We start from the raw sequence: 27,257 nt of genomic DNA, 5'->3' as shown, positions 1-27,257 counted from the left end.
ATAAGTGATGAGGTTTGAAAGTAGAACAGCCAGTTACACAGAGCTTTTACTTAAGGAAGAGACATCTCATGGGGAACTAGAAATGATGTTGTATCAGTCAGAGTTACGAAGGAAACACTCTCCAAGGATAATTTATCTACAAAGGACCCTCTACAAAGGTGTGGCTATGAGGGCATCATAGAGGCTCGTGCATTAAGTAAACTGGGGCTTCAGAGAAGGCAAGGTATTCCCACCGGGAGGTTGAAGAGATGAGAGGGAGGCCATCCAGAAGGCTCCCTTGATTGGAGCAGTGACCTTTCAAGGTTCCCAGCAGCCCCAGGAGCCAGTACAGGAAGGGGGACTGGGGACTTAATGCCCTTGCTCCTTCTAATTTCTGCCAGGGCTCCCGAGGGGTCAAGCCCTGGAAGCCCAAAGAGCTTGGGAGCTTTTGATACAGTTCCTACAAGTCAGACTCACAGGCTGGAGAGCAGGTGGAGAGTGGGGTGGGGTAAACCTGGGGGACAGTGGAAGGTTGTTAGTTTAGGGGCTCCTAAGAATTGAAGGTATATCCCTAGAGAGAGAAAAACTAGAATCATCTGAATAATTCCAGGAAGAGCTATCAGGCCACAGATTTCTCAGTTGCAATTCTATGCTAAGGAAAAGTTTCTAAGGATTTGAGCAGTTCCAGTTCCCAAGTGAAGTGGACTATCTGGGGAGGAGGGCAGTGGGGTTTGGGTTAAGACAGGCTGGCTCTGTGCAAGGGATGCTAGAGAAGGGATTATTGCAGTGTGCAAACAATTAGACCAGGCGACTGCTTGCGTCCCTTCAATATCCACCCTCTATCCCCAAACAGACAACTCTTCTTCACGTTGGTTCATGCCCTTCCAGAACTTTCCAGTAAGTTTGACTCTTTGGTTTTTATTAACCGTGGACAGGCAGTATACATAATAGCTAAGAGCACAGCCTCTGGAGTCAGACTGCTTGGTTTTAAATCCTGATCCATGTTTGCTTTGTGACCTCAGACCTCACGCTAATGCCCCAGTTTCCTCATCTGTAAAGTGGTGAAAGTGAAAATTGCTCAGTTGTGTCCAACTTTTCGCAACCGCATGACCTGTAGCCTGCCAGGCTCCTCTGTCTGTGGAATTCTCCAGGCCAGAATACTGGAGTGGGGGTAGCCGTTCCCTTCTCCAGGGGATCTTCCCAACCCAGGGATCAAACCTGGGTCTCCTACATTGCAGGCAGATTCTTTGGCATCTGAACCACCAGGGAAGGGGGTGTTAAAACCTACCCCATATGAAAGACTATTGTATGGACCAGTGAGAGAACAGACGCTAAGCACTTAACATCCTCCCTACATGATCAGTCAGCTCTGCCCAAATATTTGCTAGTAATATTTATTATACACAAAATTACCAGGCCAATATAGTACTGTATCAATTAAGTGCCATGTCAGACACCATTTTGCCTTAATTTTAAAACCAACACTTACATATACACGCAAAACAGCAACTTATCTCAACTCCCTTGGCCACAAGAGATAAAGCTCCAATTTGACTCATGCAAACTGTCATCCACAGGGTCTGTGAGCTTGCCAGTTCTGCCAGTGATCATGAATTCTTGTCCTGCGAGGATACCCTGTTACTCCATTCAGTTTAGACTGGCTTCCTTTCCCCCTCAGTGTGTTGAGACAGAGCCTGCCAAGTTGTGCAAACAGGCAGCTAATGAGCAGTAGAAACCTGACTGGGCATTTATTCCTGCATCCACCTGCCCAGCTTTCCAGCACACATTGTCTGTGCACCTGCCCCCGGCCAGCTGATGCAAGGTCACAGATGGCACACCGTGGCCCTTTCCCAAAGGAGGGGAGACCAGCAACCAGGCTGGAGACCCGGTTCCAGGCACCAGTTCCATGCCCAGGCTTTCCTGGTTTCCAGACCCCCCTGGATCCCGCTGCGACTTGTGCGACTGGATTCCCCCACCTGAGCCTGTTGCTTGTCTCACCCATTGCTGGGTCCTGACCTTCAGCCACTCTATGTGACCCCATTCCAGTACCCTGCACTTTTCTCTGTCTCCCTCCTTGATCCCCTAGAATGGAACCATCTGTGGGGGCCTCCTTGCTGGGAGACATTCATTAGAACTACCGCAGAAAATTAAACTTGACTTACTGATCCTCAGTTTCTCCATCTGTGAAATGGGAGTATCCCCACAGTGCAATCAATAGCAAAGAAAGGTGGCGTAGTGGTAAAGAATCTGCCTGCCAATGCAGGAGGCAAAAAAAAAAAAAAAAAAAAAAAGCAGATTCAATCCCCAGGTTGGGAAGATCCTTTGGAGGAGGAAATGGCAACCCACTTCAGTATTCTTGCCTGGAGAATTCCATGGACAGAAAAGCCTGGTGGGCTACAGTCCACGAGATTGCAAAGAATCAGACACAACTGAGTATGAACGCATCACACATCCGCACTGCAGTCATCATCATAAAAATCCCTGCCCTTTATAAAGTACCTGCTACAGGCAGGTAGATACTATGCATTTGTTCGCCTTCATTAAAGAGGTGATGTGACTGTGTCACAGGTGAGGAATGAGAGACTTCAGGAAGTTGGGTGAATTCCACCAGGTCCCTCAGCCACTCACAGCAAAGCTGGGATCCTGATTGAATTCTGTATGATTCCAAAGCCTGCCTTCTCCCACCACGCCACACGGCCACTCCAATATATCACACAGTTCTGGACACATATAACCAGGGAAGTGATATGAATAGGTGTGACAGTACTCGAAGTGTTTTCCTTTTTGAAGCACCCAGCACAAAGGAAAGGAAAGCTGGTCACTCTGAACCAGGAAGCCAGGCTGCACGTAGGATTTGAGGCTGTAGATCAATTTTGGTATTAATCTGACTGCATCCTCGGGGTGTGGAAGAGCTTGGTTTGAAATCAGTTTGATTGCTAACCATTTTCTTTTCGTCCTAGGTAGTGCTTTGCCTTTGAAAAATGCCTCCAGCCCATATTACGACGAATTTTAATGTGTCCTGTTCTCGTTAATTGAGGGTCTCCATCACAGAGCTCTTCCTTCTGACAATTAATGCTTGAGTTCGGGACGTTGAGAGCATTCACATCCATCACTCGGAATTCTGGTCACAAAACTGACAATTAATTTGATAAAGTTGGCTGAGAAAATTAAAAGTCCCTGCCATTGCAGTGATAACTAGCTAATTTGCATCAGTAGACTTGGGCTACATCTACTAAGATATGTAAAATCCTTTTTCATTTCCTTGTGAAGTATAGATAACTGGGCTCTGGGCTAGTCATGGAAGTGAGCTCTGGGGGCCAACCATATGGTTTCACATCATTGTCTTGGTTCCTGGGTTTCTATTTGAGCAAACTGAGCCTTTCTAATTTCTTCAGAGAGTGGCAAAATCATTCCACACTCTCTCCTCCCGGATCCGGATTGAAAGGCATGAGATTCAGTGGAAAGAGCAGGGGCCTTGGAGACAGACAGACCTGGGTTTGAATCCAGCCTCCCAAAGTCACGTGGCTAGTAAGTGGCAGACTCAGAGACAGAACGAGATAGCCTGGCTCTAAGCCCAGGCCCTGAATGCTGGGCCATACTGCCTCCTCTGACAGAGACTTCATCACAGTGAACGTTCACTGTTTGCTCTCTGCTGTGTTCCCACGCCTCAACTGTGAGCCTGGCACATAGAGCCTGGCACACTCATAGCTGGTGGAAAGAATGAGTGGAAGGATATGGAAGTAAATGGGTGGGTCAGATGGTTGATCAGATGAATGGAAATATGGGAGTATATGGATGAATGAATAGGCAGAAGGGTGGTGGATGGATAGATGGGTGGATGGATAGTAGATGAAAAGGTGATAGATGGGAAGTAGCTATGTGGGTGGATGGGTAAATAGGGAGTCTCTGGAGGGAATCAATGGATGGGGTGGATAGTGAATTGATGGACAGGTAAGTCAGTAGATGGATGGTGAGCAGATGGTTGGATGGAGGGATGTACTTGAATGAATGGATAATGATGAGATAGATTTCTCTATAGGAGGTGCATGGGTGGGTAGGTGAATAAGTAAGTGGATGGGGGGACACTTAGATGAGTAGGAGTGGACACGTAGGGGTGGGGTGGGACAGATAATTGAACATATGGATGGATGATGGATGGATGGAAGGGTGGAGTACAATAGATGGATAGGTGAAGAGGAAGCGGATGGGTAGATGGATGGTGAATGGTTGGTAGGTGGGCAGGACTGTAGATGCAGAGAGAAGAAAGCAGGCTTTGGAGCCTCCAAAAACTAGATCAGAATCCAGTTCTGTAGGCCTGTAGGGGGATGGGTGGGTGTCTAGAGGGAGTCTTTCCTTTTTGGTTCTGTCTCCTCATCTCACACTGAGCCTGGTGGTAAGTTGCAAGCGGTGTGACTCACATCTCATTCCCTTACTGTTCGAAGCCCCCAGCACTCAGGTCATATCGTTCCACATACGACCCTCCATAGAAGAGCGAAGACTTGAAACAGCCAGTTCTCTTTAAAACAGCTCTGTCCAAGAGGCGGAGAAGGCAATGGCACCCCACTCCAGTACTCTTGCCTGGAAAATCCCGTGGATGGAGGAGCCTGGTAGGCTGCAGTCATGGGGTCGCTAAGAGTCGGACATGACTGAGCAACTTCACTTTCACTTTCATGCATTGGAGAAGGAAATGGCAACCCACTCCAGTATTCTCGCCTGGAGAATCCCAGGGACGGGGGAGCCTGGTGGGCTGCCGTCTGTGGGGTCCACAGAGTTGGACACGACTGAAGCGACTTAGCAGCAGCAGCAGCAGTCCAAGAGGAGGAGCTGAAGTGGCTGAAATTACACAGCTCCAAAAAAGACTCTGATCCACCCTGGAATTTTTCTTTTTTTTTTACTTTCTGTGCCTTACTGCACTGGTGTCCTTTCATTTCAAATTTCTTCCCTTCTTCCAGCTACCCACATTCCACACCAGTCCTTAAAGCCCAGCTCAAAAGCTGCCTCCTGCAGGAAGCCTTCCTTGATCTACACAAGACTTTAGACTCCATCTCTCCCTTACTGGGGCTTCCTCTTCCATATGCTCTACTCTTTATTATGCAGCTTTTGAAGCCTTATTTTGCATTAAAACCAGAGAGTACAGAAGTCTAGAGATAGTAATAATATCTAGTATTATGATTATTTCCACCACAACACACACACACAGAACATCGCCACCACAACACACACACAGACACACAGATCATGCCCACCATACACACATAGAGCATCCCCACCACAACATACACAGAGCATCCCCACCATACACACACACACACACACAGAGCATCCCCTCCATACACACACACACACACACACACACAGAGCAGCCCCACCACAACACACACACAGAGCATCCCCACCATACACACACACAGAGCATTCCCACCACACAAACACAGAGCAACCCCACCATCCACACACACACACACACACACAGAGCATCCCCACCATACACACACACACAGAGCATCCCCACCACACACACACAGAGCAGCCCCACCATACAAACACACACACACACACACACTGTGATCCATCTGAGACTGTGTGTGTATTCATCTGAGGGTCACCCACAGTTCTCTGCACGTCACAAGCACACACAGAAGTTATTGGGTGAAACAACTCTTTCATTTAAATCAAACAGTAGGCCTGCACTCTGTCTGACAGAACATACTAATGTAAAAGGTAGGTTCCGGCTGAAACCCGTGTCTTTCAGAACAAGGTAGAACTCTAGTAATATGATTATTTCCAGCTCTGTACTAGATATTTCATGCCCATCCTCTCTGATTCCCTTTAGCCTCCTGCCAAGTAAGTGATATAGTCCCCAGTGATAGATCAGGAAACTGAGGCTCAGAAGATAGACCGCTTGACCCCTTGACTCTAGTGGCTGGTGTTGAGATCCAGGGTTTGAGCTGAGTTCTTCCCTGGTCTCAGACTTCTCGTTGCCTCCCTAAAAGTCTCAGCTTCATGTTTTGGCCTGACACACCGTGACAGCTGTGGTTTAGGGCATGATCCTGAACTTGATGAGATCAGAAAGGGAAGGAGGTTGACCTCCACAATCATGTGGAAGGCAGCCAGGAGCCCAGCTGTTAGGATATGCAGTGTTCACATCCCTGCTCCCTCAAGGTAAATTGGCGCAGCCACTATTTTTAAGGAGGAGCCTTAAAAACTAAAAATCGAGTTGCCATATGAGCTAGCAATCCCACTCCTGGGTATATATCCAGAGAAAACCCGGCACCCCAGTATTGATAGCAGCACTATTTACAATAGCCAAGACACAAAAGCAGCCTAAATGTCTATCAACAGATGAATGGATAAAGAAGAAGTAGCATATATATATATGCAATGGAATATTGCTCAACCATAGAAAAGGAATGACAATGCCATTTCCAGCAGTATGGATGGACCTAGAGACTGTCATGCTAAGTGAAGTAAGTTAAACAGAGAAAGACAAATGTCATATGATATCACCTATATGCGAAATCTAAAATATGATACAAATGAACTTATTTCCAAAACAGAAACAGACTCACAGACATAGAAAATAAACTTATGGTTACCAAAGGCTGAAGGAAGGGAGGAGGGATAAATTAGGAGTCTGGGATTAGCAGATGTAAACTAGTATGCATAAAATAAATAAATGACAAAGGCAGCTGTATCCAGTATCCTGTGATAAGCCACAGTGGAAGAGAATATGGAAAAAAACATGTAAATAGACAAGCAGAGATATAGAACTGAGTCACTTCACTGTACACCAGAAACTAACACAACACCAATCAATTATACTTCAAGAAAAAAAATTTTTTAAAGAATTAAACTCCCTCAACACTGTTTGTCGTGGAGTATTTTATAAGTCTGGGTGCTCATCTGTTCAGGTATTTCTTTGTGAGATCAGTTCAGTTCAATTGCTCAGTCCTGTCTGACTCTTTGAGACCCCATGGACTGTAGCACACAGGGCTTCCCTGTCCATCACCAACTCCCAGAGCTTGCTCAAACTCATGTCCATCAAATCGGTGTTGCCCTCCAACCATCTCATCCTCTGTCGTCCCCTTGTCCTCCCGCCTTCAATCTTTCCCAACATCAGGGTCTTTTCTAGTGAGTCAGTTCTTCCAATCAGGTGACAAAGTATTGGAGTTTCAGCTTCAGCATCAGTCCTTTCAATGAATATTCAGGGCTCATTTCCTTTACAATTGACTGGTTGGATCTCCTTGCAGTCCAAGAGACTCTCAAGAGCTCTCCAACACCACAGTTCAAAAGCATCAATTCTTTGGTGCTCAGCTTTCTTTATAGTCCAACTCTCACATCCATACATGACTACTGGAAAAACAAAGCTTTGACTAGACAGATCTTTGGTGGCAAAGTAATGTCTCTGTTCTTTAATATGCTGTCTAGGTTGGTCATAACTTTTCTTCCAAGGAGTAAGCGTCTTTTAATTTCATGGCTGCAGTCACCATCTGCAGTGATTTTGGAGACTTCCAAAATCAAAGCCTCTCCCTGTTTCCATGTTTCCCCATCTATTTCCCATGAAGTGATGGGGCCGGAGTCATAATCTTCATTTTCTGAATGTTGACCTATAAGCCAACTTTTTCACTCTCCTCTTTCACTTTCGTCAAGAGGCTCTTTACTTCTTCACTTTCTGCCATAAGGGTGGTGTTATCTGCATATCCAAGGTTATTGATATTTTTCCTGGCAATCTTGATTCCAGCTTGTGCTTCAACCAGCCCAGCGTTTCTCATGATGTACTCTGTTAAATAAGTTAAATAAGCAGGGTGACAATATACAGCCTTGACGTACTCCTTTTCCTATTTGGAACCAGTCTGTTGTTCCATGTCCAGTTCTAACTGTTGCTTCTTGACCTGCATACAGATTTCCCAGGAGGCAGGTAAGGTGGTCTGGTATTCCCATCTCCTTTAAGAATTTTCCACAGTTTGTAGTGATCCACACAGTCAAAGGCTTTGGTGTAGTCAATAAAGCAGAAGTCTATGTTTTTCTGGAACTCTCTTACTCTTTCTGTGATCCAACGGATGTTAGCAATTTGATCTCCAGTTCCTCTGCCTTTTCTAAATCCAACTTGAACATTCTTAAGTTCACAGTTCACGTACTGTTGAAGCCTGGCTTGAAGAATTTTGAACTTTGCTAGCGTGTGAGATGAGTGCAATCATGCGGTAGTTTGAATAATCTTTGGCATTGTCTTTCTTTGGGATTGGAATGAAAACTGATCTTTTCCAGTCCTGTGGTCACTGCTGAGTTTTCCAAATTTGCTGGCATACTGAGTGCAGCACTTTCACAGCATCATCTTTCAGGATTTGAAATAGCTGAACTGAAATTCCATCACCTCCACTAGCTTTGTTCATAGTGATGTTTCCTAAGGCCCACTTGACTTCACATTCCAGGATGTCTGGCTCTAGGTGAGTGATCACACCATCGTGATTATCTGGGTCATGAAGATCTTTTTTGTACAGTTCTTCTGTGTATTCTTAATATTGTCTTTTATTGTTAGGTCCCTACCATTTCTGTCCTTTATTAAGCCCATCTTTCCATGAAATATTCCCTTGGTATCTCTAATTTTCTTGAAGAGATCTCTAGTCTTTCCCATTCTATTGTTTTCCTCTATTTCTTTGCATTGATCACAGAGGAAGACTTTCTTATCTCTCCTTGCTGTTCTTTGGAACTCTGCATTCAAATGGGTATATCTTTCCTTTACTCCTTTGCCTTTAGCGTCTCTTCTTTTCTCAGCCATTAGTAAGGCCTCTTCAGACAACCATTTTGCCTTTTTCCATTTCTTTTTCTTGGAGATGGTCTTGATCACTGCCTCCTGTACAGTGTCATGAACCTCTGTCCATAGTCCTTCAGGCACTCTATCAGATCTAATCTCTTGAATCTGTTTGTCACTTCCACTGTATAATCGTAAAGGATTTGATTTAGGTCATACCTGAATGGTCTGGTGGTTTTCCCTACTTTCTTCAATTTAAGTCTGAATTTGGCAATAGGGAGTTCATGATCCAAGCCATAGTCAACTCCTGGTCTTGTTTTTGGTGACTGTATAGAACTTCTCCATCTTTGGCTGCAAAGAATATAATCAATCTGATTTCGGTGTTGACCATCTGGTGATGTCCATGTGTAGAGTCTTCTCTTGTGTTGTTGGAAGAGGGTGTTTGCTATGACCAGTGCATTCTCTTGGCAAAACTCTGTTAGCCTTTGCCCTGCTTCGTTTTTGTACTCCAAGGCCAAATTTGCCCCTTACTCCAGGTATCTCTTAACTTCCTACTTTTGCATTCCATTCCCCTATAATTACCTTTGTGAGATCATTTGATATATATCCATCTTCCCCATCGGGTGGTAAACTTGATGAGGATGGACACTCTGACTGTTTTGCTGGCCAGGGCTTCCTCTGCTCCTAGACATGACAGCTGGTCCACCAGTGGGCATTCACTACTTATATATGCGTGAATGATGTGTGGGGCTCACCCTCTACCTACTGTGTGAACTTGGAAATTATATACGTGATCTCCTGTGGATTTCACAAGGAGCCGTGAGGTAGGAATTATTATCTCCATTTTACAGATAAAGAGACCGAGACTTTGGGGGTTGAGTAACTCATCAGAGCCAGCTGAGCTGGGTGTGGACCCAGCCTGCGGGCTCCCAGACACAGCATTCTGCTCCTGCAAGTCTCCTTGGTCTCTCTGGTTCCCCTCTGTGCCTGGACATCCCCCGCTCCACATCGCTAACTGGGTCTCTACTGTGCTTGTTTGCAGGCTGAGGAAGCAGCAGGGGCAGGGTGGCCAGCTCTTGGACATGGAAGGCCGAGCCGGGAGCCAGGCCCAGGGCAAGCTCCAGGACGGGTGTAACAACAACATTCTGGCCCACGCCTGTTCTCGTGGCTGCAGCAGCTAAGCCACCACCTGCGGCTTCCAGCAGGACTGCACACACCTCTGCCCTGCCCACCGAAAGCCCCTCTCTGCCGCGATGGTCCCCATCTCACCCCAAATAATATCAGATGCAGAGAAAGGCCTGGGCTCAGAGCTTGGGAGCCTGGGTTCTGGTCCCAGCTGCCCAGCTAATTCCCTGCACATCTGTGGACAAGCCTTGCCCTTTCTGTGCCTCAGTTTTCCACATCTGTCAAAGGACTTACACAGCTCTATGCCCCACCTCTGATTACAAAGTTATTGGAAGAATCCAATTGGGTAGTGGACATCCAAAACCTTTGACATTTATGACATTATTTATACAGGCGAAATAGAACCTTACTATTTGGAGTGCACTCCCATCCCCTAAAGCAACTAGACCATCACAACTTTGCAATTCAGTCTACCTGGTCTTCAGAGCATACTTTTGAAAATGCAGCCCTTAATAGTCTGATGCATTTGCCCTGCCTATAGAAACATGATCCCCCAATCCTGGAGCAAAACCAGAAGTGTCCTCTTTTGCCTCCTCTGCCAGGCCAGTCTTTCTGACATTCTAAGTTGGCGTGCTACTGTCCCCAACATTAATTTCAGCAGGTCTCCACTCCCACCCTAACCCTGGTGCTGGGATGGCAAGATGATGCCCATTCAAAAGATCAAGTCACTGACCGTCGGTCACCCCTAAAGAGTGTCAGCAGAGTTCCTCCCAAAACCCAGTCCCATGGCAGAACTCTGAGTCTCTGTCTCCATCCAATTTTCCTTTCCTGGAAGGGGGTGACATCATCTCATCAGCACCATCTTAAAGAGGGTCTCCAATTCCCATCGAGAATGCTGCTCCACACTGATAAACTAGGAAGCCCAGTTGGTTAGAAAGTTTACTCTAGGAGGATGATGGACTCCTGCTAAGAGCAAACTACTTGATGATTTGTTCAGGGAGCACTTTGCTTTTGAGTTGGGAGATGCTTTTAGCAACCGGAATAAAGCTTAGACTTGGAATCAGGACTGTGATCGGAATCCAGCCCTGCTGTTTACTAAACCGGAAGACCTCAGGCAATCACATAATCACTTCAGTGTCAGTTTTCTCATTTTAAAATAGGGATTAAAAAAACTAACCCCTGGGGTTGTTAAAAGGTTAATTAAGATCCTGTGTGTGACATACCCAAACTACTTTGTAGCAGTTTTTGTCCAACATCATAATCAACATAATTTCAAGAAACTTTCTTGTTTCACTCATTGGGCAGGTCAGTTTTCTGTAGAAGCAAGCCTGCTGTTTTAGATTCTTTGAACTCATCTTTCTCGAGTCTCTGATATCTGTACAGTCCTGTGAAAAGTTCAGTTGTGTTTTTATTTTTATCTATCGTTCACTATTTACATCATAAACCTCTTAGATTTCTTAAGAGACATTTTCATATATCATGTGGTTTGTTTTTATTTGAAAAAAGGAAAGAAATGATCCTTGTTTTCCTCCTTCGAACCCAGGCTGTTTCTAGATGGTATTGTCCACGTGTCCACTGTTTTGTACACTTTTCCTTCTTTGCTCCCTGTGGGCACCATCCTGTCCCCTGCAGGAAATAATGGGGCTGCTTCTCTCTTCACTGTGACCGTGGCCACACTGAGGGTATCTCACTGGACTGAGTTCATGAATTAGGGGCAGGAGCTGGAAGTAGCCCGAGACACTGGATTTCCTGGCTCTGTTCAAGTCAGCTTTGTTCCTTGTTCAGAATAAACTATTTCTTGGAAATTCCTTCTTACAACTTTGTTCTTATTCATGGTTGGGTGAGATGGGCAATGTCCCCTTAGAGTCAAATTTAGCAAGAAACAAAAGAGACTGGGGGCAGGGAGGTAGGGAGTATATCAAGTCAGTGATGTGTTTCCTTTGCCCACAGAATAAAACCAAGCTTGGCAATTTAAGGCTCAGTCCAACTTGATCACAATTCATTTTGTCATCATCACCACCATCATCACCATCATCAGTATCATCACCATCTTCATTATCATCACCATCATCACCACCGCTGTCATCATCCCCATTGCCATCGTCATCATCATCAGAAACAGCAGCAGCATTACCATCATCGTTATCATCACCGTCATCATTATCATTACCATCACCATCATCTTCATTATCATCACCATCATCACCACCACACCACCAGCATCACCGTCCTCACCACCGCTGTCATCATCCCCATTGCCATCGTCATTATCCTCAGAAGCAGCAGCGTTACCATTATTGTTATCATCACCGTCATCACTATCATTACCATCACCATCATCACCACCACTATCAGCACCACCATCTCCATCATCATCTCTGTGATCATCTCATCATTATTTCACACATGCAAAGATGCAATCTATTTGATGGAGGAAAATACAGAAAATTCTCCACCTAAAGAAAAACACTCTTAAAAATTTCCTCAAATTACCACTCAAACCTCACAGCACACATTGGTGCAAATGAACAGTATTTGCTCTACTGTACGGATTCCTTAACTTGCCGCCTCCCTACTTTTGCCAACCGGCCTCTGCTACCTGGGACCCCTTTCAACCCCCATCTCAACATCAGCATCTCAAAATACGTGATTCATGGGCCAATTCCACCCCCTCCATGATGCTTTCTGGGTCTGATGGCAACCCTAACCCAAGACAGATATAATCTTCCCCACATACCCTCTCACACATTTTCTGTGACTTTCTTACAGCTCTGATTTCTGCCAACTGCATGACAGGGTTACTTTCAACCATGACTCATCCTCTTTTTCCCCAAACTCCTAAGAGAGGTCAGGTCCTCATGTCTACCTCCTCACACTTCCCATATGCAGTCCTGAAAGCACCTGTTTCACAGGAGGTAATCATTTATTCAGGCCCCCCAGGTGGCTCAGTGGTAAAGAATCCACCTGCAAATGTAGGTAGAGCTGGGTTTCATCCCTGAGTCAGGAAGATCCCCTGGGGAAGAAAATGGCAACCCACTCCAGTATTCTTGCCTGGAGAATCCTCATGGACAGAGGAGCCTGGTGGGCTACAGTCCACGGGGTCGCAAAAGAGGAGGACACAAGATAGTGACTAACCAACAACTAATAATTTGGGGGTGAATGAGATAAAAGCAAGTCCAACACAAACTCTCCAAGTGGGTGAAGCTTGCTTTTGGCAGCCACCTATCTGGCCCCACTGCCATCTCTCAGGCCTTTTTTTTTTTTTTTTCTCTTCCTTTCCCAGTGGTTTCCCAGAGGCTGTCTCTTCGTGACCCACCAATGAAGTACCCAGTCCCCCTCCCATCCCCTTTAGAGACATATCACCTGAGTCTCGAGTTCCAGATGAATTTTCCCTCCTCCCTCATCCAAACCCCCATTCCCAGAGTACAGAGCCCCAGGCCAGTTGTCAGGAAAGCAATCCAGTAAAGGAAATATGTGCCCAAGGAAGAACTTGCATGAGGAGTCACCTTATGATTTGAGATTTAGGCACAGAGGGACAAGCTGTAAACTGGTAACATTGACAGGGCTTTCCTATTTCCACTGAAATATATTTCAGTCTTCTCATGCCAATAAGTAAAAATTACTCACATTTATAATAGTAATGGGCTTCCCTCATAGCTTAGTTGGTAAAGAATCTGCCTGCAATGCAGGAGACCCCAGTTCCATTCCTGGGTCGGGAAGATCTGCTGGAGCAGGGTTAGGCTACCCACTCCAGTATTCTTGGGCTTCCCTTGTGGCTCATCTGGTAAAGAATCTGCCTGCGATGTAGGAGACCTGGGTTCTATCCCTGGATTGGGAAGATCCCCTAGAGAAGGAAAAGGCTACCCACTCCAGTATTCTGGCCTGGAAAATTCCATGGACTGTATATAGTCCATGGGGTCACAAAGAGTCAGACATGACTGAGCAACTTTCACTTTCATAGAAATAGTAAACTCCAAGACACATGCTTGAAGTCCCTTCCCACTTACTGACAGAATTACAGTCATTATATTGTCCAGAATTGTCTCCAGATTTGCTTGAGTGACCACAAAGTACTTTCACGTTAACCAGAAGGGGCCCTCCCCACTGGTGGGGAAAAGGGGAGTCCCTGTGAAGCCTCAGTGCCCACAGCTGTTGTCACTTCTCTGCTGTGTTGACCACCATGGTTCCTGGCCACCATGAGCTATGACCTCCAGGCTTCTGCCAGAAAATTGACGTCCACCCCTTTCTCTCTTTCCAGCCTGTAGAGACACAGTTTGGACTTGTTAAAATCAGCTCTTTTAATGGTGGTTCCAATGCAGAGCTCTTGAGCTGCAGGCAACTCAGTTCTTGCCCTTCTGCCTCCTCCCTCACCTTCTGAAAGTACAAGATGTGACTGGTCCTGGGAAGGCCCCATGCAGTGACACACTGTCCCTGGGTCCTCTCCTCCTGATGCCCCCTGCCCCCTTGCCAGGTCTGATCTTTCAGCTTCCTTTACGGACCCCCATCCATCAGACTCACCTCAATTCCCATCATAGGTTGGTCCACTTCCCTTTCCAGGGTCCTCAGCCTGCAAAGATATCAGACAATGGTTTCCACATCTCCACGTCTCCAGTGATGGCTGGGAGGCTGCTCCCCACTGGACACACTGGTCCTCTCTGGAGTGGGCACAAGCCCACCCAATCTGATACTGGCCCAGCAAAAGATGCTTTGGAGTGGGAGACTTGGCTTCAAATTGCAGCCCCACCATTCACTGTGTGGAACCACTCACTGGCAGGCTCTCCACAAGTCCTTACATTTCTGAATGTCAGTTTCTGCACCCATGAGCAGGGCCTGGTAATTCCTGCGCTGCCTTTCTCAAATAGCAGTTGTGAAGGTCAACTCTGGGGCTCTGGTTGAAGGTGTGCACATGGTAACTCATGAAGTGCCATGCAAAGCCATAGTTCTCACCAAGCAAGGCATCTCTTCTCACCTCATGAAGTTCTTCCCACAAATTTCCAAGCTGAGCTCTGCAGACGACAGTCTCCATCACCTACCCTCTTTGTAAGCCCTCCACCTCTGTGCCTTCTCACTCAGTCTATTGCAGGCTTTGGGTCAGATAGCTAGCAGTGACCTTCCCAGAAGCTGCAACAAAGATCAGGCATGCAGGGAACCCAGTGGGCAGTGCTCCAGCCTGCCTGTCCCCCAGGAGTCCCAAGAGAGGCCAGAGCTTATTCCAGGCCCATTTTCTGCCAGGAACTTGACATGACTGTAATTCTATGCAGTATGTGCATTTTAGAGATAAGCAAAACAAACTCTTTGGAGGACCTATAATTTGCCTGAGGCCACTTACCTAGCTGGTGGTAGAGTCAAGATTTGAACTGTCTGCTGAAGTTCAAACTTAATGGACTTTCTATTACAGGGTGGTGCCCCCACAGGGTGGGCTTGGGGGTCCTTCCCATTCTCTCTTAGAATCACAAAATCATCCCATAAAGGTGCTCTTTAGCTAAACAGAAGGTACTTGCTAAACAAACAGTTTTAAGGCAAATCTCCCATCCCTCCAGACTGGCATCCTGAGTCCCTGCTCTGTAGAGATTCTGGAGTCACCCTACCACTTGTTACTACAAGGATATTCTGTCCTCTACTGGGAAAAACACCTGGAAGAGAATCTTCTTGGGGACACAGCAGCCAGCTTCCAGCTCTGATGTGAGGTTCCATACCATTTCCATGCTACTGTGACCCAGGTTTAAAACATTTTCCAGTACATTGGTGGTTTGTGGCCACTCGCTCTAGAAGGGAGAAAGAAGGTGGCCAGGGGATGGAATCTCTGAATCAGGGCACAACCCTAGCACTGCTGACCTTAAACATCCTACAGGAGATTCCCAGGAACCAGCCAAGGACAGAGGTAAAGGAAAGGTAAATTCTACCCATCCTTCCTTTCTTGTGGAATTGAAAGCAAAAGGAGTTGCAGGGAGAAGTTGCCAAGAACACTTGATGGGTTCCTTGACCTTGATCCATCCAGGAAACTTCCTTTCCTCAAGGAAAGGGAGGTGTGTCAAGAGACTCCTGAGGCATCAGAGGACTTTATTACTGTTATTAACAACCACAGTAGTATCTGAGCATCAGCAAGTCCTTTGGGGTCCCATTGCCCTCAAGATGCTCTGAAGAAGGCCAGCACACCCGCACATGCCATGGAGTACATTACACAAGAGGTGCCCTAAGCTCAGGGAACCTGGATGTTTTATACCAGGCACTGAGCACTTCAGCCCTTTGCCCTGAGGGAGACACAGTCTCCATCAGTCAAGTTTGCTGCACAAACATCCTTGAGAAGATCTTCTAGAACAAAAGAGCCATGCTTCTCACTTAGAAGACATGCACTGACAGAAAAGACCCGTGGAGAGTGGTCTCTTAGCATTGTCAACCTGTGAACACTTAGAATTCTCACCCACCCAATGTGCTGGGTATATGAATTATCTCTCCATTTTACAGGTGGCAAAACTGTGATCACTCTATATGGTAGTGATATATGTGGAAGTCTCAGGAACAATCTTGGTGAGCAGCAGATCCTAGTTCAGGTGGCCCCCAGTGGGGCCTGAGATTCTGCATTTCTGACAAGCTTCTAGGGCATGCAGACATTACTGGACCAGGGACCATGCTTGGGGTAACAAGGATTTAGACCCTTCTGTTCTCAGGCCAACTTGGCCCCACCCATTTGCTTCTGTGTGTCTACAGCTGCATTCAAACTACAAACTGTAGAACTGAGTATTTGCCGCATGAATTACGTGGCTTGCAAGGCTGAAAATATTTGCCATCTGGCCCTTTTGGGGAAAAGGTTTGCTGACCTCTGATCCAGGAAACACACCTCGGACATTAGGTGGGCAGACTGAGAGTGCACTCTTGTCTTGCTCACAGGCAATTCAGCTCCATGAACTCCTCCATGGAGGAGAAGAATTTGCAGAGAAATCTGTGGTCCATTTTGTCCTCATGAGTTGACTATTGGGCTTTTTCTCAACTGTTGACCCCTGTCAGTGACCCCTTCCCTCCCAGTTGAGTATTCTTGAAAGTCACTCTATTTCTTTTTTTTTTTTTTTCCTCTCTGTGCAGCAAGTGCTCCCAGCAGCCCTTTGCGTATAGTGTCTGGTTTATGCAGTTCAACTCTGGCAGCATTTACCACACTAGACAAATTGAAAGTAGCTCTTTTGCCCCTTTCTTGTTTACCCATTTCTGTCTTCTCTAACCTTAAAAACCTAAGTAAAGGAATGTGATCACTAAGCAATCGAAACTAACTCCCCAAGTTACTCTTTCCCTAATACACAACATGCCTTGTCTAGCCTGTTGCTTCCTTCCTTAGATTAAAAAGAATAATGAAGAATCCAGGAAAGAAGGATTAGCTCTTTAACCCGCAACAGCCCCTTAAGGAATCCTGAAAGTAGATCACATGGGCAAGATAACATCTTAAAGAGAGAGTCTACCAGTCTGCACACAGTGGAGAAGGATGCAGAACTCAACCTCCTGCCTTGATGATTCAGATTCTTGCCCCCATTTTTCCCTTTAAAAACTGCCATGGCTGAGCAGAATGTTCAGAGTTGTCCTCTGGACGTGAGTTCACCTTCTCCCCAGATTGCCATCTTTTCCGATTTAAGCACCTTTCCTTTCTACTGACACTTGCCTCTAGCGTTATTAGCTTTTGAGCAGCGAGCAGCCAAACCTGAGCTCAGTAGCACAGCTATGGTTACGTGTCCCACCCACCCTAATCCAGACTGTGAACTCCATTGTGGTGGGCTGTGTCTAGTTGGCCCCCCAGCAGAGAGCTCCCTTAAGTGGACATGTAAGGAGTGCAGACACACTCACCATGGTGCCCAGCCTGGCTGCGCTTACCAATTAGCTGCCACTTTGATGAGTCAGCCATTCGCTGTCTGTCCCATTTCATCTTCTGACCTCAAACATGAGATCATGGCGGGGCCTCTCTCATGTTTAATTACTAACTGACACAAATAACAAGCAGCTGCTTCTTCCTGGGTAATCACAGACAAACATGATTAATGGATTTCCCTCTCAGCCTCTCTGCACTTCATGTTTATTCTCCATCCCCCAATACCCACACCTGCTAAGTCTTTCCTCCCTGCAGGGAGAGTGGTGAGTAACACGCAGACCTTTCCAGGCATAGAGACTGCATCCTGGCACTGTCCTCATGCTAAGAATCTATTTGTATAACCACCTACTATGTTCAATTCAAGGGAATTTTCTAAACAGGAATTCACTTCATGTGCCATGTGTAGTCAACTTAACCATTAAGGCTGAGAAAGAAGGGGTTCTGGATGGTGTTCTGGGCAGGATGAGAAAAACTTGAATCCTGTTTTGTTGATCAGCCCTTCCCCATCTCCCCAGCTCACAAGTTCTCAAGGGAGCTCAGGATATAAGAACATAACAGAAATCAGTAAACAACTGACCATCAATGTTGAAATCTCAATGCAGAGCCCTGTGGGAAGCTCAAAACTGAAGCAAGAAGTCCAAGATCTAAGGCTTAGTAATCCTGGAGATGGAGAAAAGTGAATGGATTTGGGACATATCTGAAGACTTGCCAAAGAATTGGATTGGGGTGGTAAAGGGCCAGGACTTTTGTTATGTTTTAAGCCACTTGAACTCTCTCAGCCCTATACGGGGAATTCAATAAAGCTATGTGTTTAGAAATCCTACTGCCTGGCATGCAATACACACTTAATGAAAACTGTCCTCTCCTCTCCTTCATCCTTCTTATGGGAAGAGTATGCACTCTGGATGCCTTCGGTTGAGCCTTCTGTCCCTTCTGCTTCTGTTAGTCAGCTGGTTTCCCCCTCTGCCCAACATTCCTGCTCCCTTCATACACACACACACACACACACACACACACACACACACACACACACACACATGTTTTCTCTCAGATAAAAACATCAGCTATTTAAAGCACATCACTGTAAGAGTCTCTGGAGAGGTGCTTTGAAAAGGTTGCTTGTTTGCAGGAGGATTTTTCAAAAAATGTAATTGTATCAGTTTGCTCTCTGCTCTAGGTAAGAAGAAATTCAACTCTAACCACCTTACTCAAGAAAATGTATTGTCCCACTTAACAAGGAGACCAGGGCAGGGCAAATCCTTGGCACAGAATGGCCCACAGATCGAGAACATCACCAGGGCCCAGGTTCTGTGCATCTTTCCACCCTGACATCCTGATGTGTTAGCACTGTCTTCAGGATGTTGATCCTCTTGGTCATTAAATGGTGGCCACAGCTGTGCACATCCTATCCAGATACAGGCCCATCCAGGGCAAGGAGAAGGAATACGACCTTCCTGTGGCTCTCTCTCACAGAGGAGACTTTCCCAGAATCCTCTGGACTTGCCCCTACATCTCATCAATCAAGATAGGCACACAGGCCCATCCTAAATCAATCACCAACATGCAGGATGAAGCACTCTGATTGGTTTAGACCAATAGCAATCTACCCTCTTATGCTTCAGATGAGGTCATCTTCCTCTATGTGATTTGGGAATGGTACACAGGCATGACCAAGGTTGAAGTTCTATTAGAAAAGATGAAGGGGAAACAGGCTTTGGCAAAGCCCATAGCTCTTAACAAAAGAAAACCCAGACTTCATTGAGTTGCAAGAAATATTGCAGTTTTGTTAGCAATGGCCCCCACTTAGAACTTTCTGGCTCTAATTAATCAAACAGAGGCAAGAGGCAGCAGAAATAGTGATTTCCTATTTTCTTTCTGCCTTAAAATTCTATCCAATGAAAAGAATTAGCTCATAGTCATGTGTGCTTTGGTGACTGTAATCTCAGGACTTTGTAATGTTAGAGGTGGAAAGCCCTGAGATCGCTCAGGCAGCAGGAACTGTCATTTACTGAGAATGGACCTCACACCAGGCCCCACGGCAGGCACTTTGCTTATGTTGTCTCATCGGGTCTTGGATTTCTGCAAGGCCAAAATCTTAAAGGAGGAAACTCGAAGTCAGAGAGATTCCAGTTTATGGCATTTTCTCAAACTACAGAGTAGCTTTTCGTGTAGGATGAGACAAAAAACTACCATCATGTATCTCTAATTCTAAAAATTAACCATGTGTAGGGAAAGACTGCCCTGACATTCTGTATCCTCTACGTGCAAATACCCAGTGAATGTGCCAAACCTGGCTGAGATACCAACTCATTCACGAAGGAAGAAAGGTCAGGGAGGTGGATCATGGAGAGAGTATGGCAATTATCCTGGGACCTGTGGGCAGAACCTAGTGACTCGCTTCTAACGCAGATAGAATATGGGAAGGGGAGGAGGGTATGTTACAGTGGATAAACCTGACACACACCACTTAACCCAGGTGGTCAAAGATAACAAGGGAAAAGTCCTGTAGATATCATGTACCCCAATCAGATACAATGAGCAAGACACTTCATCTCTGCAGTGTGCTTCCCCCAAATCCATAACCCCGGCAGAGTCATGAGAAAACATTAGACAGACCTCAACTGAAAATTCCTGCTCACCAAAGTACCGGAACCACAAAAGACAAGGAAGACTGATAAATATCACAACTTCCAAGAGACTAAGGAGATACAGCAATTAAATGAATGAGGTGTGCTGGATGGCCTCATGGAGCAGAAAGAGGGCACTAGTGGAAAAACCGGTGATTTCCAAATAAAAAGTCCAGATTTTAGTTAATGGTAAGTACCAATACCAATGTTCATTTCTTAGCTTTGACAGCTATATTATGGTTATGTAATATGTCAACACTAGGAAAGGTTAATCTTGCTGTCTTTGAAGCTCTTGCATAAATCTAAAATTATTATACAATAAAAAGCGGTTTTGATTCTGTTTATTAGTTTTAATTCTATAGTGCTTTACAATTTTCAAAGGTTTCACACACACATGATTTCACATAATCCCATAATAATCTTTTTTAAAATCCCCTGCTCCTATGTTGCCCCTTCCTCTTCCCTCTCCCCACTGGCAACTACTGGTTTGTTCTCTGTCGCTGTGATTATACTTCTTTGTTGTTTTATCCACTAGTCTTTTGTGCTTTTTAGATTCCACATATAAGTGATGCCATACAGTATTTGTCTCTACCTGACTTCTTTCATTTAGCATAATGCCCTTGAAGTCTACCCATGTTACTGCAGATGGCAACATTTCCCTCTTTTTTCATGGTTGAGTGATCGTCCATTGTATATTTAAACCACATCTTTCTTATCCATTCATCCACTGAAGGCCACTACCAAGGCTACTTCCATACCTTGGTAGTTGTAAATAACACTACCATGAACATTGGCGTGTATGGATCTTAAAAAAAGACTTGAAAGCTGTGTGTACCAAAGAGCTGGCCATCAACCCTCCCAACACTGTTCTCTCTACTCACATGCCAGCAGAAGCTTCATTTTCTTTTCCAAGACAGAAATTGGAGTCCTGATTTCCAAAGAGACAGGAGGGCGAACCTAACTGCAGTTCCTAGTGCTCACGGTAGAGTTTATGCTTAGGGGACAGGCAGTCTATCTGTCTGTACCAACCCTACAAGGCTGAAGTCAAGCCTTGGGCTGGCAGGCCTCACCCACGGGGAATATGCCCACATCAACCTCATTTGTGAGAAAGCTGAGAGATCAAACATGGTCACACACCAGCAGAAGCCCACAGAACACCTCATCCATCAGCTCAGTCCTTTATTGACAAACCGCAAGAACAGGCCGGCCGAAGCAGACCTTGGGGGAAAAGAAGGTCATAGGAGAAAGGGGACCAGGATAAACACAGAACAATTCTCCCCAAAGGAAATAGTCAGTTCAGGGAAGAGAAGAAAACCCTGAAAGATTGAATTCATATCCTCAGAGAGATGAGAGAAGGTATTGCAGTCATAAAAAAAACAGAACAAGCTGTACTGAAAAAAAAAAAAAGGAGGGGAAGAGTAAAAAAGAGTTTCTGGAAATTAAAAATTATGGCCCCAATAAAAAAAAATTCAATAAAAGGACTGGAGAAGCAAGTGGAAGAAATGTCATAGAACTGAGAGTAAAGAGTATGAGCTTAATCTGATGGAGTGTGAGATGCCTGAGATCAGTATTCATAACAACACTGAAGTATTCGGAGCACTCACTCTGTACATTGTGTGCACACACAACCTGATGAGGTCTCAGCTAGGATCTCAGTTTCACAGATGAGGAAACTGAGGCCTAGGGATGAGGAATCACTTATAAAAGCCACACACTCAGTGAAGGAAGGAGCCAGCCCCAAATCCAGGCCCAAATCTCTTCCTTCCTCTGCTTCTTTCATGGTGACCCCTTCTCCTTGGAATTAAACAAACAGCTTGGCTTGGAAGGAATTTACATCCACATAAACATGACAATATAGTCCATGGGGTCTCAAAGAGTTGGACAGGACTGAGTGACTTTCACTTTTACTTGTCACTTTCAAACATTACAAATATAATATTGCAAATACTTTGGTTGGTTTAAAATTATAGAATCAAACCTGGGACAAAGCAGGGATACTTTCCTTATATTTAATAAAGAGAATATGATTGTGACTTAGCTGATAGAAGTCAGAAGATGAAGGATGAAGACACGGAGAGAATTCTCCAGGTGCCAAGCAACTCAGTTTTCATGATGAGAGTCCACAGACCCAATATCAATTGATGCAATAAGAAATAAAGCTAAGTGAAGTAAGTCAGAATGAGAAAACCAAATATCATGTATTAACATATATGTGGAATCTAGAAAAACGGTACAGTTCAGTTCAGTTGCTCAGTCATGTCCAACTCTTTCCAACCCCATGGACTGCAGCACGCCAGGATTCTCTGTCCATCACCATCTCCAGGAGCTTGCTCAAACTCATCTTCATCGACTCAGTGATGTCATCCAATGATCTCACCTCCTTCTGTTGTCCCCTTCTCCTCCTGCCTTCAATCTTTCCCAGCATCAGGGTCTTTTCCAGTGACTCGGTTCTTCGCATCAAGTGGCCAGAGTATTGGAGTTTCAGCTTCAGCATCCAATGAATATTTTCTTTCCAATGAATATTCAGGACCGATTTCCTTTACAGTTGACTGGTTGGTTCTCCTTGCAGTCCAAGGGACTCTCAAGTGTCTTCTCCAACACCACAGTCCAAAAGCATCAGTTCTTCAGCCCTCAGCTTTCTTTATAGTCCAACTCTCACATCCATACATGGCTACTGGTAAAACCATAGCTATAACTAGATGGACCTTTGTTGGCAAAGTAATGTCTCTGCTTTTTAATATGCCATCGAGAAAATGGGTACAGATGAACTTATTTGAGGGTAGAAATAGAGACACTGATGTAGAGAATGGACACGTAGGCACACGGGAGAGAAGGGAAGAGTAGGGTGAACTGGGAGACTGGAATTCACATACAGAGGAGAGCGGAAAAGTTGGCTTAAAGCTCAACATTCAGAAAATGAAGATCTGGCATCTGGTCCCATCACTTCATGGGAAATAGATGGGGAAACAGCAGAAACAGTGTCAGACTTTATTTTTGGGGGGCTCCAAAATAACTGCAGATGGTGATTGTAGCCATGAAATTAAAAGATGCTTACTCCTTGGAAGAAAAGTTATGACCAACCTAGATAGCATATTCAAAAGCAGAGACATTATTTTGCCGACTAAGGTCCATCTAGTCAAGGCTATGGTTTTTCCTGTGGTCATGTATGGATGTGAGAGTTGGACTGCGAAGAAGGCTGAGCACCGAAGAATTGATGCTTTTGAACTGTGGTGTTGGAGAAGACTCTTTTTTTTTTTTTTTTTTTTTTAATTTTTAGTTTTTTATTTTTTAAATTTTAAAATCTTTAATTCTTACATGCATTCCCAAACATGAACCCCCCTCCCACCTCCCTCCCCAGAACATCTTTCTGGGTCATCCCCATGCACCAGCCCCAAGCATGTTGCATCCTGCGTCAGACATAGACTGGCGATTCAATTCACATGATAGTATACATGTTAGAATGTCATTCTCCCAAATCATCCCACCCTCTCCCTCTCCCTCTGAGTCCAAAAGTCCATTATACACATCTGTGTCTCTTTCCCTGTCTTGCATACAGGGTCATCATTGCCATCTTCCTAAATTCCATATATATGTGTTAGTATACTGTATTGGTGTTTTTCTTTCTGGCTTACTTCACTCTGTATAATTGGCTCCAGTTTCATCCATCTCATCAGAACTGATTCAAATGAATTCTTTTTAACGGCTGAGTAATACTCCATTGTGTATATGTACCACAGCTTTCTTATCCATTCATCTGCTGATGGACATCTAGGTTGTTTCCATGTCCTGGCTATTATAAACAGTGCTGCGATGAACATTGGGGTACATGTGTCTCTTTCAATTCTGGTTTCCTCGGTGTGTATGCCCAGAAGTGGGATTGCTGGGTCATAAGGTAGTTCTATTTGCAATTTTTTAAGGAATCTCCACACTGTTCTCCATAGTGGCTGTACTAGTTTGCATTCCCACCAACAGTGTAGGAGGGTTCCCTTTTCTCCACACCCTCTCCAGCATTTATTGCTTGCAGATTTTTGGATCGCAGCCATTCTGACTGGTGTGAAGTGGTACCTCATTGTGGTTTTGATTTGCATTTCTCTAATAATGAGTGATGTCCCTTGGACTGCAAAGAGATCCAACCAGTCCATTCTGAAGGAGATCAACCCTGGGATTTCTTTGGAAGGAATGATGATAAAGCTGAAGCTCCAGTACTTTGGACACCTCATGCGAAGAGTTGACTCATTGGAAAAGACTCTGATGCTTGGAGGGACTGAGGGCAGGAGGAGAAGGGGACGACTGAGGATGAGATGGCTGGATGGCATCACAGACTCGATGGACATTGAGTCTGAGTGAACTGCAGGAGACGGTGATGGACAGGGAGGCCTGGCGTGCTGCGATTCATGGGGTCGCAGAGTCGGACACGACTGAGCAACTGAACTGAACTGAGCTGAACTGATGCGTCAAACAGATAGCTAGCAGGAACAAGCTATATAACACAGGGAGCTCAGCTTGGTGCTCTGTGGTGATGCAGATGAGCAGGATGGAAGGGGTGGATGGCAGGTCTAAATATGTGCACATATAGCTGACTCATTTTATTGTACAACAGAAACTAACACAACATTGTAAAGCAATTATATCCCCAATTTAAAAAAAGAAAGAAATAGAGCTTATTACCATCCTTCCCAGTAGCTCAGCTGGTAAAGAATCTGCCTGCAATGTAGGAGACACAGGTTTGATCCCTGGGAAGGAAGGGAAGATTCCCTGGAGAAGGAAATGTCAATCCACTCCAGTATTCTTTCCTGAAAAATCCCATGGACAGAGGAACCTGGTGGGCTACAGTCCATAGGGTCACAAAGAGTTGGACACGACTGAGTGACTGAACATACATACCTACCATCCTCATTACAGCACGGTGATTACAGAATGTTAGTACAGCTAAAAGCTATCTACTTATACTGTGTACATACATGACAACTTTGACATTATAAAGTTAACAGGGCAGATCCAGATTTGGAGGGGCTGGAGCTTGAACAAATTGGGAACCTCTTGGTGGCTCAAAGGTAAAAGAATCCACCTACCATGCAGGAGACCCAGGTTCAATCCCTGGGTTGCAAAGATCCCCTGGAGAAGGAATAGGCAACCCACTCCAGTACTCTTGCCAGGAGAATCCCATGGACAGAGAAGCCTGGTGGGCTATAGTTTATGGGATTGCAGAAACAGACATGACAGGGACTAAATTTTTTTTAAGAAACTGAGCACAATCTTGGAAATTCAAAATTAGATCCACAGCTTTGGAAGGAGCCTGAGAAGCCGAGGAGCTCAAAGCTTAAACTGTGTTGTATTTAAAGTCATTCAACCTCTAATCAATCCACAGATGACAGGAAAACTTCAAGAAAACTAAGAAAATGTAGAAGGAGGGATGAGGAAGTGGATAATAGAGCAAGTAGACTAGATCCCTTATTTCTCAATGTAAAGAATAAATCTCAAAAAATAATGTCTATAATTATAGACATATGTATAAAAATTGAGTAATATACAATCACAAAAAATAAAAGCAGAAATGTTTAGTATTATTTCTGTGTCAAGGCTCATCTGGAGGTGGGGTATCCCTGAAGCTGAAGCTCCAATATTTTGGCCTCCTGGTATGAAGAGTCCACTCGTTGGAAAAGACCCAGATGCTGGGAAAGATGGAAGGGAAAAGGGGGTGGCAGATGATGAGATGGTTGGATGGCATCACCAACTCAATGGAAATGAATTTGAGCAAACTGCAGGAGATAGTGAAGGACAGGGGAGCCTGGCATGCTGCAGTCCATGGGCTCACAAAGAGTTGAACATGACAGTCACTAAACAACAATAGCAATATCAACAACCCATTCAGAACTGCTGCATTTTATTTTTCCATCTTTTCCATTTTCATATATTGTTATTCTGATTATAAGAGTCTTGTGCCAGAGACTCTGGCACATCAAGAGCCTGTCCTCACAGCTACCTGCACGCGTGAGAACTCCATACGTTGCAAGCAGGGCCACACCTAGAACATTCTGCTGCTGGCTGGGGCTACAGCCCCAAACCCCAGGATGACCATCCCCAATTGTGGCAGTGCAGGTCTCCTTCTGCCCAGATTCGCAGGACAGTGTGAGCAGAGCCATGCAGGCCTCCTCTCCACACTGACCTCTTAAGCACAGGAGGCCCAGCCCAGACCTCCTCGGGCCCTCTCACCAGCTCTGTGCCTCCACCCCCACGCCCTGTATGCTCTGCCACCACGGGTTTGTCCTGTAACCTCTCCTAGACTTGCCTCAGGGACTAGAGTCTTCTTTGCTGGTAGAGATTGCAAAAGAACTTGAGAACACTCCAAGGGCCCTTCCTTCCACCCCACCACCCCAATGCCAACAATGACCAGTGAAGGAATACACAAGTCTGCACCTTGGCCTGTGGCAGGACACTCTGAGGATGACCTCTGCTCCCACGCTCCGCTCTCTGTAGGGCTGAGGCTGGAGTCTCACCAAAGATCAGAATCTGCCCAAGGTGGGAAAAGCATTCATTAGGCAGAGTGAAAGAGGAGAGTGAAAAAGTTGGTTTAAAATTCAACATTCAGAAAACTAAGATCATGTTATCCGGTCCCATCACTTCATGGCAAATAGATGGGGAAACAATGGAAATACTGACAGACTTTATTTTCTTGGGCTCCAAAATCACTGCAGAGGGTGACTGCAGCCATGAAATTAAAATACACTTGCTCCTTGGAAGAAAATCTATGACCAACCTAGACAGCATATTAAAAAGCAGAGACATTACTTTGCCAACAAAGGTCCCTCTAGTCAAGGCTATGGTTTTTCCAATGGTCATGTATGGATATGAGAGCTGGATTATAAAGAAAGCTGAGCACTGAAGAATTGATACTTTTGAACTGTGGTGTTGGAGAAGACTCTTGAGA

At 45.2% G+C, this 27,257-nt stretch overlaps 1 protein-coding gene across 5 annotated transcripts in view; it reads left to right on the top strand.

The window, feature by feature from the left end:
* The window catches only part of STK32B (serine/threonine kinase 32B), a 389,829-nt gene extending 378,001 nt beyond the window's left edge, over positions 1-11,828 (top strand). For 3 of the 5 annotated variants that reach the window (XM_069593237.1, XM_069593236.1, XM_069593240.1), the window contains one exon: positions 9,771-11,828. In XM_069593237.1, coding sequence (XP_069449338.1) covers positions 9,771-9,909 — 139 coding nt within the window. In that variant the 3' untranslated portion in view covers positions 9,910-11,828. The remainder of the gene's footprint in view (positions 1-9,770) is intronic. The other 2 variants (XM_069593239.1, XM_069593238.1) reach the window with 1 other exon arrangement.
* Positions 11,829-27,257: the final 15,429 nt, after the last annotated feature.

Source organism: Ovis canadensis, chromosome 6, assembly GCF_042477335.2.
Source record: "Ovis canadensis isolate MfBH-ARS-UI-01 breed Bighorn chromosome 6, ARS-UI_OviCan_v2, whole genome shotgun sequence".
NCBI classification, from domain to species: Eukaryota; Metazoa; Chordata; class Mammalia; order Artiodactyla; family Bovidae; genus Ovis; species Ovis canadensis.
This window is presented reverse-complemented; position numbering and strand designations above follow the sequence as displayed.